This window comes from Centruroides sculpturatus, unplaced genomic scaffold, assembly GCF_000671375.1.
Source record: "Centruroides sculpturatus isolate CEXI.00-Female unplaced genomic scaffold, Cexi_2.0 scaffold399, whole genome shotgun sequence".
In the NCBI taxonomy this organism is placed as follows: Eukaryota; Metazoa; Arthropoda; class Arachnida; order Scorpiones; family Buthidae; genus Centruroides; species Centruroides sculpturatus.
Window position 1 is genome coordinate 44,970 of NW_019384665.1, and position 16,463 is coordinate 61,432.

At 32.6% G+C, this 16,463-nt stretch overlaps 1 protein-coding gene across 2 annotated transcripts in view; it reads left to right on the forward strand.

Moving 5' to 3' along the window:
- Positions 1 to 16,463, forward strand: part of LOC111626629 (histone acetyltransferase KAT6B-like) — an 87,211-nt gene that overhangs the window by 42,315 nt on the left and 28,433 nt on the right. For both annotated transcript variants that reach the window (XM_023370075.1, XM_023370076.1), the window contains exons 8-10: positions 5,821 to 5,918; positions 14,023 to 14,141; positions 14,219 to 14,291. In XM_023370075.1, the coding sequence (XP_023225843.1) occupies positions 5,821 to 5,918; positions 14,023 to 14,141; positions 14,219 to 14,291 (290 nt within the window). The remainder of the gene's footprint in view (positions 1 to 5,820; positions 5,919 to 14,022; positions 14,142 to 14,218; positions 14,292 to 16,463) is intronic.

Below are 16,463 nucleotides of genomic sequence, written 5' to 3' on the forward strand. Positions count from 1 at the left end.
AATTTTTGCTAGTGTTGGGGGAGTACAAGAGTTTGACAATACCCGCTTCATCCCATTTTATTATTGAGCCTTGTGCCTGCGCAAACTAGGAAAGTACCATTGTGAAAGCCTTTTCTGACGTCATACTTGTGTTCTTTAAGTATTAAAGAATTAACTAAAGTTCTAAAGTATTAACTAGTACATTTTATTTTTATTTATTTTTTTCTATCACTAGGTCTGCTTTGTTTTGTATTGTATTTGTATTTGAATTATTTTTTTCAGTTATTTTCTTGTCTTTTTCCGTTATTATTTTTTGTATTTAAATTTATGTATTCTATTTAATGGAACGCCAATGTTCTTTTTTCTATCGTTAACTTAAGCCTGAGGATGGCCTATAGAGTAGGCCGAAAATGTTAGTTTTTCAATAAAACTATCTCAACTATCTATCTCCTTCGCAGCAATATTAATTATAACCTACACCTAAATGCACCTAAATGGGTGTTGGTTACGTAAACGTCAATTAATACGATATAACCGCGAATAAAATTCGATATTGAAAAACTAAGCTTATTTTATATCAGAAACACTTGCTGATGAAAAAGTAGAGGATAGAGATTCCATAGTATGTATAATATGTTTAGTATTAGCCCAGAATTTTTAGTTCTCTGTTATATCGCGGTTTTTTTTTCTCCCGACAAGCGCAATATAATGAGGGACTACTGTATTTAATTGTTAGTAAAAGTTTTAATAAATTAGTACAACAGTTTCATTTTATAGTCTGTTGATATTAAAGTTTTATTTGACATAAAATTTATTATGGAAACTTCCTTATTTAACTTCTCTACTAATAGATGTCTAATGCCTTTAATATTTGTAACTAAAGTTACATTTGATTTTATTTTTCATATTGATTTTATACTATTTTTATATACTGTACAGTCTTCAGTAAAAGTTGACTTGTACTCAAAAGGGTTTTACATTTTTTAGATATATGCCTTGATATATACTTATTTGAAAATACTTTTTATTGTTATATATTAAAATTGATATTTATAACTTTCTTTTGGAATGTTGAAGTAGGCAGTTTTTATGCTTAAGTATAAATGTCCAGACTCGTTCTTAATTAAATTTCTTTTCTCTTTACTTTTCCAGCTATTATGTATACATAACGAGAAAATATTTGAATTGTGTTAAATTTGAACCTTTGCGTGTTTTGCAAATCTACATGATTTGAGATCCCTGAACCCAAAAAATCAAAATAATGAAAAAAAAATCCACATGTGTGTTGGCATCTATTTTGTTTAATATTTCTGAATGAGGCAACGATTAATAAACAGAATTTGTCACAGTAGCTCGTGTATAAGGGGCAGTAATGCCGTTAAATTTTGGTAGTTAAAGGTCAAGGGGTGGGAAGATAGATGGGATCACGTGTCATATCTCGAGTGGAATCAGACTCAATGAAGATTTTACTTGTTATTAGCCTTTACAATTTTTTTTATTATAAAACTCATCCTTATCATTAATATTAAGCTATTTGCCATCCTATAATAATTAATAATATAAAAGTTTTTATAATAAAATCGCATACCACATGGCACCACACACAATTTTATTTAGTATACTGTGTGTGTATATATATATAATGTATTAATGTATACAAGGTGTATCAGAATGACGTTTTAAAAATTTGGGGGATTGTAGAGGATGAAATTTTGCATGTTTTGATATAAGGAACCCATAGCCAGAAATGTGATATAAAGTTTTTACAGCACTTTGCCGTCGGTATGCTGAATGAAACAGCAGAATACAGTATTTATGACAAGTTTTATTGACAAAACAATAGAGTACAATCAAACTGTACATTGAATCAGTGGCTACACTACTTTAGAATAAATGTTTAATGTGACGACCACCAACTTCGTTACAAAATGTGCAACGACGAACCATGTTTTGTCCGACTCTGTAAGATGCCACGCTGCTCTCTGATGGTATTAAATGTTGTAAAGATGCGCTCCGTAAGCTCCTGAACTGTTCCTACAGGTGTTGCGTACACAAGTAGCTACCAAAGTAAAGGGTGGTCAAGAACTTCCTACCGCTGTAGAAACTTTATATCACATTTCCAGCTATGGGTTCCTTATAACAAAACGTGCAAAATTTCATCCTCTACAATCCCCCAAATTTTTAAAACGTCATTCTGATACACCATGTATATAAGGTAATCTAAATTTTCTTTGCTAGGGGCGTCAGATACTCTTGCGCCGTCCCGGGCTGGATAATAGCAGAAAAATTTTCAACGCGTAAAAAGTAGATAATCTCTCTATCGATTTTTATCTCTATCTTTCAGTTACGTCAGAAATTTCGGAAAACATTTTGATTTAAATTTTATATTTGTACGTTTCTGGCTAAATCATCATCCTCTCGCCATTTCTGTTAATTAACAGGCTTTTATTACCATTATAGTCGTCCGAATTTATAAGGCAAGTTCGTACGAAAATTTGAAGTAATTGAAATTTTCTGATAGTTTATTTTCGTCGAACGAGATTAATTTTTTTACCGTCGGTGTGATGCGTTGCGCTAGTTTTGTCAGATCACGTTACTCTCTTATAAATACTGTATTTTAAAAAATTTAATTATGCGTAATGTCGGGGGATAGCGAATGTTCCTCTTAACGATCCGCTTACGAACTGTCCAATTCTTTTCCGTAGTACCATTCGAGTCGGACCTTGTAAAGGAAGAATAATACATTTGTATAATCCTTCGTATAGTGATTTAATCGAAAAAATAATTTTCACGGTCTTCTGAAAATTTTAGCATAAAATTTAACCCGAAAGGGAGGTAAAGTCCGTATTTTTAAATAGGCGTTACCGTTAATTCGTATCTGGATGTAAATTAAATCGGCGAAACCAAACCGAATTTCTTTCTCTCCTACTGGTAGAGAGTTCTTTTCTTAGGGGGCTGTCCATAAATGATGTCCACAGTAGAGGGGGGAGGGTAGATCTTCGGTGGCCGTCCGGTTTATTTCATAAAATTTTATACAGTTTATGCATTTTATTATATTTATTTCAAAATTTCCTGTATGTTTTGTTTCTACTTATGTATCATTCGTAAAGTGATTAAAGTTGTAAAGGGGGTCAAGTTTTGTAAGTTTTGTTGGACGTCCGAAGAGGGGAGCTGTTTCGGAAACTTGGACAAACTGGAACAAGAAGTGGGAGTAGAAATTTCAAGAAAAAGGCGGACATAATTTATGGACGCTTCCTAAGTTGTAAGAAGACAGACAATCCGCTCGCTACCTCCTTTCAGATCCTAACCCATTCTACAGTGGCGTCCAATCGCCAATATAGAACGGGTTAGGATCTCGGAGGGGAAGCGAAATTCTTTTAGAAACCAATGAAAATCCGTTACAAATTTAAAAGCGAATTACCTCTTTGTAATTTAATAATAATCTTTGGTTTGGGCGCCGCGCCGTTACGGACGGGTTCTACTCAAAAATACCATCGTTTTTGTCTCTTGGGCTGGTTTTGTGGACGTAAGCTTTTAAATTTACGTCGTTACAAGAAAATTCTACGGAATGTACGAGTTACGGCAATTGCGTAGTATTTTTATAGGCGAATACGTAAAAAGTAATATTTTTACGCCATCTAAGAACATCGCACCACGAAGTCATTTTCTGCGGGTAATTACATTTCGGGCCTAACAAAAATTCACGAAAATAAAATTTCTAGTTCTTTCATCATCATTGATATTTTCGAGAATTTTAGCTTCGAATAAGGATGAAAAAACTATCATGATTTTCACCACATCGAATCACCGGGAACAACAGTCTTCCATTGCAGAGACGACCTTTTATTAGACTACTCGTCTGCAATGGAAGACTGTTTTCCCGGTGATTCGACGTGGCGAAAATCATGACATTTTAGTTTCTTCTACGTATTTTTTAATATGTAAATTTGTCAGCTATTTTTCTAAATAAATTAAATAAGGATACTCACCCAGCTTCAGACGCGCAAATTGGAAAAATCGGAGCAAATCGGAGAAGGGGTGCCATCGGTGGTAAGGAGAGACAAACAAAGCGCGGATCCGGAAACGTTCGTTTTTACCTTCCGGGTCCGAAAGGAAGTACGCAAAATTGGGGCGTTTTCCGGCCAATAAGTACCGCTCCTCTCTTCCCCGATAAAGAATGCCACTCACTTTCCGGTGTCATTCGAATGCCTAACCGGATTCTCGTCTTTCGAAGCCGGGTTACCCAACTATTTTGGACATTAATCAAGTTAGAAATTGATTAAAAACCTATCCATTTTATAAAATCGTCAAGCGAGAAGTTTATTTGGACGGCGGAGCTCGAAAAATGTGTCCGGTATAAAATTGAAATTTCTGTATTATCGACATTATATTTAAAACGTGCGCAAAAAAGCGCGCGATCGATGGTTTTATCGGGCACGTGTGACGTCCGCTCCACGCGATATTTTCGGTAAGTAAGAATTGTACGTTCTGTTTTTAATTAAAGCGACGGAAAGCGAATAATCGTCTTCCGATTGTAACCTTCGAAAGCCGAAAGGATTCGAAGATTAAAGAAAATCTGTTAAGATTTACCTTTTCGCATTCGACCATTAATTAATCGTTTTTCGTCGGACCATATTATTTCTGTTTTAAGTAAAAAGGATCGAATGTTCTTTCCACGTATCTGTTCTAAAGACGACAGAGTTTAAGGATATCGTATTTTGGTTTAATGGTTAAATTAGACGATTTATAAATAATTTAGCCACTACCTCTGTCGACTGCTACTATTTATTTTACGAATCTTAAATTACCATTTATTGTTCTTTAATGTATTTTTAAAATGTTATACTGTATTTATTTAATTTTATCGGCTTTCCCACCGGAGTTCTATCGTCACGATAATTCTATTTAAGAGTAATTCTTTGGAATTATTTTTTTTTTACTTAAAGTGATGTCGTTTCGTTACGAACCGACACAATAGATTTATCGTGTTTTACGATGTTCATTGCCGTTGTAAAAGTCGGTAGTTTAAAAGTGACGTGGGTGGTCGTGGTGTAACGTTAGGGGCAATTACGTGGTGTTAGGTAAAATCTCTACCGGAAATTCGTCCGTGAGTAAATTGCACCGCCGAAGGCACTCGACACCGTCTTTCTCCGCCAATTTTAACGCTCGTGGTCGTTAGGTAAGAGTCTCGAGTTTGCCGTTTCTCGTCGATACTTTCGGACATTTAACTCTCGGAAATTTACTTTTCTGTCCTTGGATAACGTTAAATCGGCGCTTAACCGCTTTGGAATCCAGTTTCTTAGATTAGATCGACGGGGTTCAAAGTTTAAAACTTCTTTCCCGTCAAACTCGACGTTCGTATTTAATCTCTTCCGATGTCTAGTGGATAATTATTTATACTTCATTAATTAAAACAATTTGTGAATTGTGGAATGTAGATGTGCGCTGTAGAACTAATCAGTTATTAATAAATAAAATTGTGCTTTAAGTTCCGATAGAAATATGTAGGACGTTCCCCTCCACGCAAATCTTCTGTATTTTGAAATTTTAATCTCGAAACTTAAATTTTTAAAATTTGGCTACGTTCTTAATCTGTTTGCGCCAATCTCTGAAATTATTTTCTAATTAAACTTAATCGAAGGTTTAATATTTAACGTTTTCTAATTTAAATTATATACATTTCTTGATATTTTTTAAGATCTTGATCGATTAACTGTTTGATTAAATACAGATTTAATATAATTATTGAAAAATTGAGAAATTAAATCTCTTAAAATCATTAATTATGTTACATATACTGATTTAATGATTAGAATATAAATTTGTTTTTCCTTTTTTTAGGTCTATTGGAATTTGATCAATCCAAACCGCAACTACCTTCTGGAGTTACTTTAAAAGATTTTAATCTTTTTAAGAAAACACAGGAAACTGCACTTAAAGTAAATAATTTCATTTTTTAAATGTAAATGAATTTTGTTTATATACTTATTTATATTATTAAAAGTTTTCTATAAATAAAACCAAAAATAGTAATCATTATTGAGGCAATTTTTTAAAAAAACCTGCTGTTTATATATTATTATTATTAATTTTCTAATTTATAATCTGTATCGATATCTAACAGTTGATTTGTCTGTCGTTATTTCAATATCCGTGCTGTACGCGTTTCTGAAATTCCCAATTATTATGGACGACGACGTGCCGAACTGTCATATAATATGTGTCGTTTCGTTAATCGTTTCCTTTTGATAATTCATGAACCTATGATAATTGCGTTCGATGTTGGTGTCACTAGTGTTAAGATAGCTCACTTGGAGTATTTGTACATATTTGTACTTTTTCTTAGAATATAATATCTTAACTTATTATGCATTATTTATTATTATGCTATGATGATATTTCTTTGTTGTTTTTTAGTCTATGATGGATTTCAGATACACTAATTTCTTCAGATTTCAAAAATCTGACAATATGGTAATGATAACTTCTATTACAAGTAGATAAGAAACTTAGCTGCAATTAATTATCTTCCGATTCCCATTTGCTAATTGAATGTTCGATCAACAAACTCCTGTCGTAATTTTGTTCGGTTTGTATGTACAGTGTATTTGTGGTTTGGATCCAAAAACTTTGGATATTATTTGAATAATCTTAATGTTGTGTATCTGTGTATAATTGGCAGATGTCAAAATCACTGTTTGAATAAAAACTGTGTTAGTTTGTTTATCTCTCTTATAAATTATATCTTTTCTATGATAAATAAGTTATAAAAGCAAACTTTGGTCTACTTACAAAAGAGCATATATAAATAATAATTCAAACTATATTTAACAATGTTTATTAGCCATTTGATTTGAACTCAAGTAGTGACTTATTTTATAAAAATTTATTTCTGTTCAATGAATCTTTTTAATATTACCATGTTGTGAATAGTCTAATATAGTTAAATGATTGAATTTACATTATTTTCATTTACAGACTTGACACAATTTTTTGTTTTGTATTTTTGAAATTATCGTATTAAGATTAAAAAAGCAAAATGGTAAAAGAAAGAAATTATAGAATTTGGATTGAAACTGAACATGAAAGGAATTTTATATACATATACATATACATAATGTCTAAATGTTATTCAAATTCAAAAGTTTTCTCAATCAGGTTTTACAATAACTTCTTGATATAAATATACAAGATAATCTTTAGATCACAAAACTTCTTTAGCTTCCAGCAAAACTTGTAAATGTAGCAATTCACAAATGTTTCCAGATCAAAACCACCTGAAAATTACATATAATTTTATATTAAATTATAAAAGATAATAAATATAAGAAATCTCTTCATGTAAATTTCTAAGACAATAAAATGGTAAATTGTACAGCTTAAAATATATTGGAAACTTGCCTTTTTTTGATAAAAATCTAATAGATTTTTGCAATAGTTTACTGTTGAAATGTAAGAAATTAGTGGATGCTTAACATATTAAAATGATGAATCTGTTTTAAAATTTTGAGGCATCATAATAGATATAAAATTTTATACAATAAATGCAAAAATGTTTTGAATGTTTATTTAAATCTGGAAATTGTTATTTCTAAAAACTGTTTCATAATTATGCAGAAATTTTCAAGATTGATTTTTTTTTTAATTAAAAAAATTAAGAAATGAGAAAGTAAGAATATATATATATACATTATACATATACATATAGAATAATAAATGAAGAAAGTATTAAAACTTTCTTGTTCAAGACTGTGCTAAAATGAGATCTTGGCTAAGCATTTTTGCAGACCATCCTGCTTTGTCATTGCTATTAAGGAAACAATAACAAAATTATACAGAAACCAAGCTCAGATTATATTGATGATAATGAAGTGATAAAGTTGGAATACTAGCCACTACCTGTGAGGCTATATCCTCTAAATTAATCAGTCTGGAAGCGAAGATTGGATGGTCTGGGTAGCATAGTTAGTAAGACATCTGCATAAGCAGAAGTTGTGGATTTGAGTCTCACTCTGGATCAATCTTTCTTTTTCTTCCAGACTATTCCAAATGAATTAATTCTAATTATTAAATTTAATACAAGATGGCAATTTAATCACCTTCCATTGGTCCAAATTATATAATATCAGTATATTTAATTAGCCAAGTTATTGCCCAATAATGAATCCAGTTTCATCATTTGATTATTGATTATAGAATTATAAGTGGTGTTATAGAAAACAATAAATTATGTGCATTATATTAGCTCAAGAAATTATACTTTCTGTGCTTATAATAGAAAAATGTTAAAGTATTTTCCATTACATTCAAAAAATGTATTGAAGTTTTTCTGATTTAGTTTTATCATAAATTCAGATTGATAAAATGTATTAATGGCACAATTCATTCAGTATTTGTACAGTTGAAAACTAAGAATTTGGAGCAATCAAAAATAATGTAATTTAAGGCCAAACAATTGCCGGATTATATTGGGCTATATTGATGCTACTAGTAATAATTAAATATTAAGTAATTTGTCATAGAATTAGGCATTAAGTATCATCTTTTGATAAATTTAATAATTATAACTAAATTAATATTTTAATAATTAATTTAATAAATTAATAATTGAGTAACCAGTATGGTTATCTAAATTAATAGTTTTAGAAACAAAGATCGATGGAGTCCAGGTAGCATAACTGTCAACACAACCACACAGTACACAGGAGTTGCAGGTTCAAGCCCTGCTTTCAGCCAATTCTTTTCTTTCAAGAACCTTCTAAATTAATTATTAAAATATTAATTTAATTATAATTACAGTGGTACATCAGAATATGAATGCTCCAGCATATGAAATTTTCAGAATATGACATGAAATTTGAACATATTTTTGCTCCACAATACGAACAAAAACACACCATATGACGTTACATTAGTTTGCAGCACCATTTTTTATTCACTTCTGTTCATCGGTCTCAGTCCACGTGTTTGCTTTGTCATGGAAGGATCTTGCTCGATAAAGGAAATCTTGAGGTATTATCAGAAAGTGACTGATTTTATTGAAAATAAACATCCCGCAAAGGTTCACACTGGCTGTATTGCTGCTCAGTTTAATGACATTTGCCTAAGTAATTTTAGAAACATTTTAAAAAGTAGGCAAAGCCAAACCTCTTTGGATAGATATTTTACCAAGCGACCTCTATCCAGTGAAAGTGCTGGTGGAAGTGAAGGAAAGAAAGCAAAAAGCAGTGAATAAAAATTTTTAAAAATATATAAAACAACACTAATTTTTTTTATCTTTTCTAAGTTATTTTTAAGTTATTGTTACATTATGTTATGTAAGTTAAGTTTTAGTATCATTTCCCTTCTCCCCCTCTTCCGCCACCAGTTTACACCTCCACCATCATCTATCCTCAAAGGTGAAGTGCAAATAAAACTACATTTTTTTAATCAATTATTATTCTATTATGGTTATTTATACATTTACAACTACAAAATGCATTTTTCAGTGTTTTCCTTACTATAGTTGTTATTTTTTAATGTACTACTTAGCTTTAATTTGAGTGTTTTTTTCGTGTTTGAACGGATTACAGTGGTGCCTCATATAACGTACTTAATTCGTTCCAGGTGCACGTCCATTAAGTGAAAAGTCCGTTATACGAAACACATTTTTCCATAGAAATACATGTTAAAACATATAATTTGTTCCGCAGCATAAAATAACCATACTGTACCATAAAAAAATGAAAATGGAACAGTCACCAATTATGCCGGGTAGTCAGATGCTGTGAGGAGGTGGAGGAACACTTTCTCTACATATTCATACAGATACAGACTTTTTACACATTGCAGCAGGTTTCTTTTTATTGTTTTTTAATCGGAGTCAGATTCAGGAGAGGCTACCGGAGCTTGCAGGGTCATCTCCTCTATTTCCATCCTTTGTCTTTTGGCAACTTGATTCTTGAAAAACATGTCCAAGGTGGTCTGTTTCTCTCTCTTCTTCAACACCTGTCAGAAATGACAGGCAAGGATGTCATTGTAGAAATCATTGATACTGTTGGCCTCAGCTCTGTTTGGATAATGAGTGTTGGTAAACTCCTGAACCTCTCCCCATTCAACAAGGAAGATTTTGTCAACTTTTACTCCTTCTGATGATTTCTTGTATTGTTTCAATTGAAATCACTTTTCTGTTTTTTTTTTTTTTTTTTTTAGAAGCCACGATTTGCACACCACTTGAATAGATGTAAATACCTTGCACTATGTTGATGTACCTAATAAACAAGGGAGCAAGCCGAATCCCAATGGGAGCTCTGTACTTCAGATATACTGATAATATATTCTAATAATACTAATATATTAGCAGATTGCCATTGGCAACCACAAAAGAGTGGAAACATCATTTGCACTTGTTCGTAGAAAGTCCATTGGTCGCCTCATGTAACTGCCGAACGGAAAGTCCGTTGTCCGCAGCCAGTCTGTTGCTCGAGTCACATAACGGCCAAACAGAAAGTCCGTTGTTCACAGCATCCGTTATTCGAGGCGTACGTTATACAAGGCACCACTGTATTTGGTTTTACATGTAATCGTATGGGGAAAAATGATTCACCTTACAACATTTTCATGATACGATTTCAGTTTCGAAATGGGTTAATTTCATATCCTGAGGTACCACTGTTTTAAATTTATCAAGAGGTAGAACCTATTGACTACCTCTTGATAAATTCATCAAAGGTCATCAAACTCAGTTCATCCAGCCCATTGCTGCATTGTGCCACAAATGAGATAAAATATAATTATTTATAGGGAAATATAGATTGTAGATAAACTTCTATGTAAAAAAAATTAAAATAAGTGTAAGTAAAAGTGCCAAAATTGGTCCAATCTGATGTTTGCATCTGACAGTAATATAATTTTTAGATATATCAGTGAAATTAAAAATTCTGCAACATTTTGTGACTGGATATCAGAACACTTTTTGTGTAAGTACCTGCAATGAAGTTTCTAAGGGAAGTTATTACGAGCTTGCTGCAGCGATCATGTTTGTGTATTGGTAAATAAGTATGCCCATTGTTTTTATTTATTGTATATTCAGTGTGCTGTACTGAACAAAATAGTTAAGGCCTGCATTTGTCATTCTCTCAGTTATTTGGCCTGCTGTGAAAAAAGTTTGGTGACCCCTGCTGTAGGCTAAACTGCTTAACATTTAATTGTTAATATAGTTTAATATAATCTGGCAATCATTTGTTTTTAAACTAATACCCAAGTTTTTAGATGTTTATATTTGTAAATAATGTAATTTAGAACAGTGGTGCGCAAACTGTGGGTTGCGACCCACAGTTTTTTAAAAGTATTTTTCATTAAACAAATATTAAATATTTATTTAATATAATGGGTATATAATTTAATATAATACAAATGGGTACAAAATTTATACCCATATGTGTAAATAAAACCATTGTTTCATAAAATTGTGTGTTTTATTCAGACCTCTAATAAGGCATCATAGGAGGTGGTGACAGGCTGCACTCATAGGTATAGTCCCGGAACTGGAAAAGGAAGGAAGAAGAAAGTTTGTTTGAGTAGGGGGTAAGGCGAAGGTGAAAAGAAGTGAGATAGGTTAGTTGAACATTGTTGAGGGATTCATGATGCCTGCATCGCATTTATTTCGAATGTAAACAGAGTACAAATATATTTACAAAGATGAGCATATATAATCAGTAGTACATAATTTTTGTGGTGCGACAATAGAGAACTACATTTGCATTTCGCATACATAATACAAGTTTGTATAGCTGACATAAATTTGTACAATACCTTTTGCAGATACCGTTTGCAGTAGTAACATATGGGTAGGATCCCGTTAATTGGCTACAGAAGGTATTAGGTTACCTTAGAAGGACATTACAGTGCCAATATGTCAATACTGTACCTGAAGCTGCAGCTGGCCCACAGGGAAACAATAATGCGCACTGTTTGGCATGTAACGGAAAATGCGTTACTGTAAAACCGACAGAATTTACCTTTAAGGATGAGTGCCAAGTAAGTACTTACAAAGCGTTACCAAAGAAGACAAAGTATTAACGGTGATAAGAACAGTTGAGGTGGATTGACCACTAAGACGACGTTACACTGTGAAAGATTTACCGACACAAAGATCATACGCGTAAGATGGAACCTGCACTGAGGAACAGCGTAAACACCCACAGGGATGCTCAGTCAAGAATATTAATGTCCATTGCAAAAGTCTTCAGGGCTTTGTAGATATTCCTGTTGTTTACCAGGGTTTTACCGTGACATGACCAAAGTTTGTTTTCTTTTTGGGCCGTGGATTAGTACCTTTCGCTGTGCGTTGTACATTGGGCAGTGCCACATGACATGTTTTGGCTATTCGTCTTTGTGGGGGAGCAAGGGCACTTTCCATTGGTCTTCCACAGGAACCTATTCAGGCAACTGAGGAAGTTACTATGCCTGGTGAGAAGTTGAGTGACCTGGAATGTGGGGGCGAGATTCTTGAAGTGGCTCCTCTGGAAGACATCGGGGATGAAGTTATAAGTCATCCTGCCTGTAGAGCTGCTGTCCCACTTTTTTTGCCAGCACTTTCATGAGTAGTTGCGAATGCTCTGCTTTAGCCATATGACTGGGGTGCCCCCATAGAAACTTCTCTGTTCCAGACAGGTGCCGAGTGGGCCAAGAGATCGGCCCTTACATTGCCCTGAATGCCAGAGTGACCCTTCACCCAGGTAAACTTGATGCTTGGACTGCCCCTTAGTGTGAGTAAAAGGCTGACATTTTCTTGAATTATTGGCAGTTTAGTGTTTAGTTTCTTCAGTTCCAACAGAGCAACTCTGCTGTCACTTAGGATCACAACGCTAGTGATATTTTGAGCTTCCTTGTTATCCATGATCCATAGTAAAGCCTTGTGGATAGCAAAAGACAGTGGACGGCCTGGTTGACAGTGCAGTGACTGGCCAGCCTAAACTGAGCGTGGTGGATGTATGTGTTGTTTTATGCCACAACAATGGAGCACCCCACCCCCACGTCAGATTTCAACCTGTCAGTGTATATACAGAGGCCGTCAGGGACATCGACACCCTCTAGAGTGAACAGTTCATCAATAGTGGTGTTAGGATGGTGGACAAAATGTAGAGGATTGTAGTCCAACTGTACTTAGACAAGTGCTCAGAGATGCATGTTGAAGCTGGGCCTACTTCAATTTGACTTATGATTTTGTTAAAATGATCGGTTTTAATAGTCCCAGAGGCCAGCTTTAGCTGATGGAATGTCCAAACTCTTTCTTTTATGACTATGTCTATTGGAAATAAGTTACCAATTGCCAGGAGTGCGTTGGTCATGACGGTCTTGTAAGCTTTGGTTATCATAATGAGGGCAAGCCTCTGAGTTGAAAGGAGCTCCTTTTTTTATGTGAACCTTGGTGATCGAAGTCCCCCAGACCTCTAATAAGACAGAAACATAAGTGCAAATCCCAGAAAGAATTTCACTTTAACTACATTAACAATTAAAAAAAGGCTACTGTCTATCCAGGAGTTGCGACAAAATTTTACACAAAAAGGTGGAATTGGAAATGAAAATAGTTTGCGCACCACTGATTTAGAACATATTTGATTTGGATTTAGTAATTGCAATTTATGGTGAAAATTTACCAATTAATTAATACATAAATATTAATCATGATACTATGGTACTGATTTAGACATTAAATTATAATTAAAGAAAAAATTAAGACCCAAAAAAAATAAATTACTTAACACGTGTCTGGAACTGAACGCGTGTTTTATAAATGCTGAATGTTCTGATACAACATTTCACAGATTTGATTATTATTATTATAGGGATTTGATTTGAAAATTTTTTAGAGAATTCCATAATTACTGTATCTGAAACTTTTATTTATTCTATTTTTAAAAGTGGATTTGTTAGGTTTAATTTATTGTTTGAAAATCTGTTTTCAATTTTGAAAGGAAAAAAGAAGAGAAATATTCCAACCCAAAAATTAATATTTTTATATTGTAGCAATGTAATATATAATTCTTATTTGATTATTAGGCTATGGGACATGATGCAATACCACGGGAACCTCAAGGTAGGAGTCCTGCAGCAATTGAGTTTGGAAAATATGACATCCAAACTTGGTATTCATCACCGTATCCACAAGAATATGCTCGGTAATTTGATATTAATATTTTAATTTAAAAATCTATAATTCCATATATTTATTTGATTCAACAACTTTTAATTTTAGGTTGCCAAAATTATTTCTTTGTGAATTCTGTCTAAAGTATATGAAGAGTAAAAGTATTTTATTAAGGCATATGGTAAAAAAAATTTTTTTTTATACTTAAAATAGGCAATATCTATGAAACACAAGTTATATTTTTTTATTAAAATTCTAGATACATTTTTCTTCTCTATTAAACATTTGTTACTTTGTGACAATTGTATGAATAAAACTTGATTTAAAAAAAGTAATGTGTTTTCTTCCATTTAAAATTAAAGATTTTATAGAAAAATTTATGTTGTATAGATAAATTTAAGGACTATAATGATAGAAATCTGTAAAATTGAAAAGATGATAATGCTATTTATAATGTAATCAGAAAGATTTTACTTTTATTTAAAATTTTTTTTAAAAGTTTATTTAAAATATGTTTAAGACTTAAGTAATTATAACATTTAAGTTTTGATCCATTCCTTTTGAATGCGCTTCATAAGATTTTTGACAGTATTTCCTTTAATCATTATAACATCTTTTTTCCACTCCAGAGAAAAATCTTTAATATCTTTTGCTCTTTGTCTGTTTTTTTTTTTTTTTTTTTTACAAGATAAAATATTTCTATTGGTTGTCATTGTGGTACATTTGGTAGATTCGTGTCTCTAGGTACAAAATCTATTTTGTGCCATTCTAGCCAACTTACTTTGGATTTTACGTAGTGTATTGTTGCCAGATCTGGCCAAAAAAAGTATGGACATCATGATTTATTATAAAGGAAGAAGACATTTTTTAATTCATTATTTATTTTTGACAGACGTTTTCAATTTCGTGAAAAGTGAAACTATCCTCTGCTCCTTGTACAGGTGGTGGCAACTTTGGAATTTCAAATCCCTAATATTTTTTATTTTTGGATTCTCAATTAAAGAACGATTAGGTTTTATTTAAAATGCCATTTTTTTCAAACGTTATGAATTTTTTAGTCATATTTTTAAAAAGAAACAGTTAAAAATATGTAACCAACTGTAAAGGAAGTTACTCTAGATCAGCATTTCTCAAAGTGGGCAATAACGCCCCCTTGTGGGCGATGAGTAGATCTAGGGGGCGCTGGAGGCAGGTTATTGAATGGTGACCAAAGGCAAAATTGGTGTCACTGAAAGGAAACATTGTGTTTAATGGTTTCCAGATGTTGAGAACAATGTATGGTAATGGCATAAAGTGTGAGATTAATAGAAAAGTTTTCCTAAGAATATTTCCAATCCTTTCTCACAAGAGAAAATGGGTTAGGGGGCGTTGGGTATAACTTTATGGAACAAAGGGGGCGGTGGATCGAAAAAGTTTGGGAATCACTGCTCTAGATGCATACTTTATTCTGTTTAAAAACAATAGTATTTTTAATGGGAAATGCTTTAGTTTTCAAAACTTGTAATCCTTCAGAAGAATAAATTGTACTTATCATTGTTTATCATCGCACATTGGAGATTAGCTCCATCAGTTGATCACATAGTAACAAACATCAGTGGAAGTTAATTGCTGAATGCAAAATGTGTGACAATTTTTGTTTTCATTTAGCACTACAGGAGAAAATAGTTAATCTTATAATTTTAAACTGTAATAAAAAAAGAAATTATGCAAATAATGAAATTTTATGCAAAGTCATAAGGCTTCTTTTGGTGTTCTAGCCAAAAACTGAAATGAGAGTAACATATTTAGCCAAACAGTTATCTGAGATAGTTATGAAATTATATATTGAGAAAGCAGAATGCACAAGAAACAATACTCAGATTTCATCAGCCTTTTTCTACTGCTCACTGTTCTGTGCATTCAACAATATTGCATATTATTCATTAAGAGAATGTAGCACCCTTGTTAGGGTGAGCAGGACTAGGACACAGTTCTCATTGATGATTCGCCTTTCATTTGTACATATCCACATGCTAGTGTATGAGATGCTGCTACAGAATCAGAGCTTCATGAACAACAATAATATTTTACATTATCATTAGTTTTTATTCATATTCATGTTTTATTCAGCAAGCATTGTACAGTGATGACAGGGCTTGGCTATATGATGATATAATGTATTTTTCAATCTTGTGAAGATCATCTGAACATTTATGAACAAATTCTTTGGATTGATGATTCTCTGTTTACTTGGAATAGTATGATGAACTGTCACAACATGCATCTCTGAGCTATGCCAAACCTATACTGCACAAGAGATGTGCAGCATTAAGTTTGATTTCATGTAAACTTATGGTGTGGTATTTGGAATAAG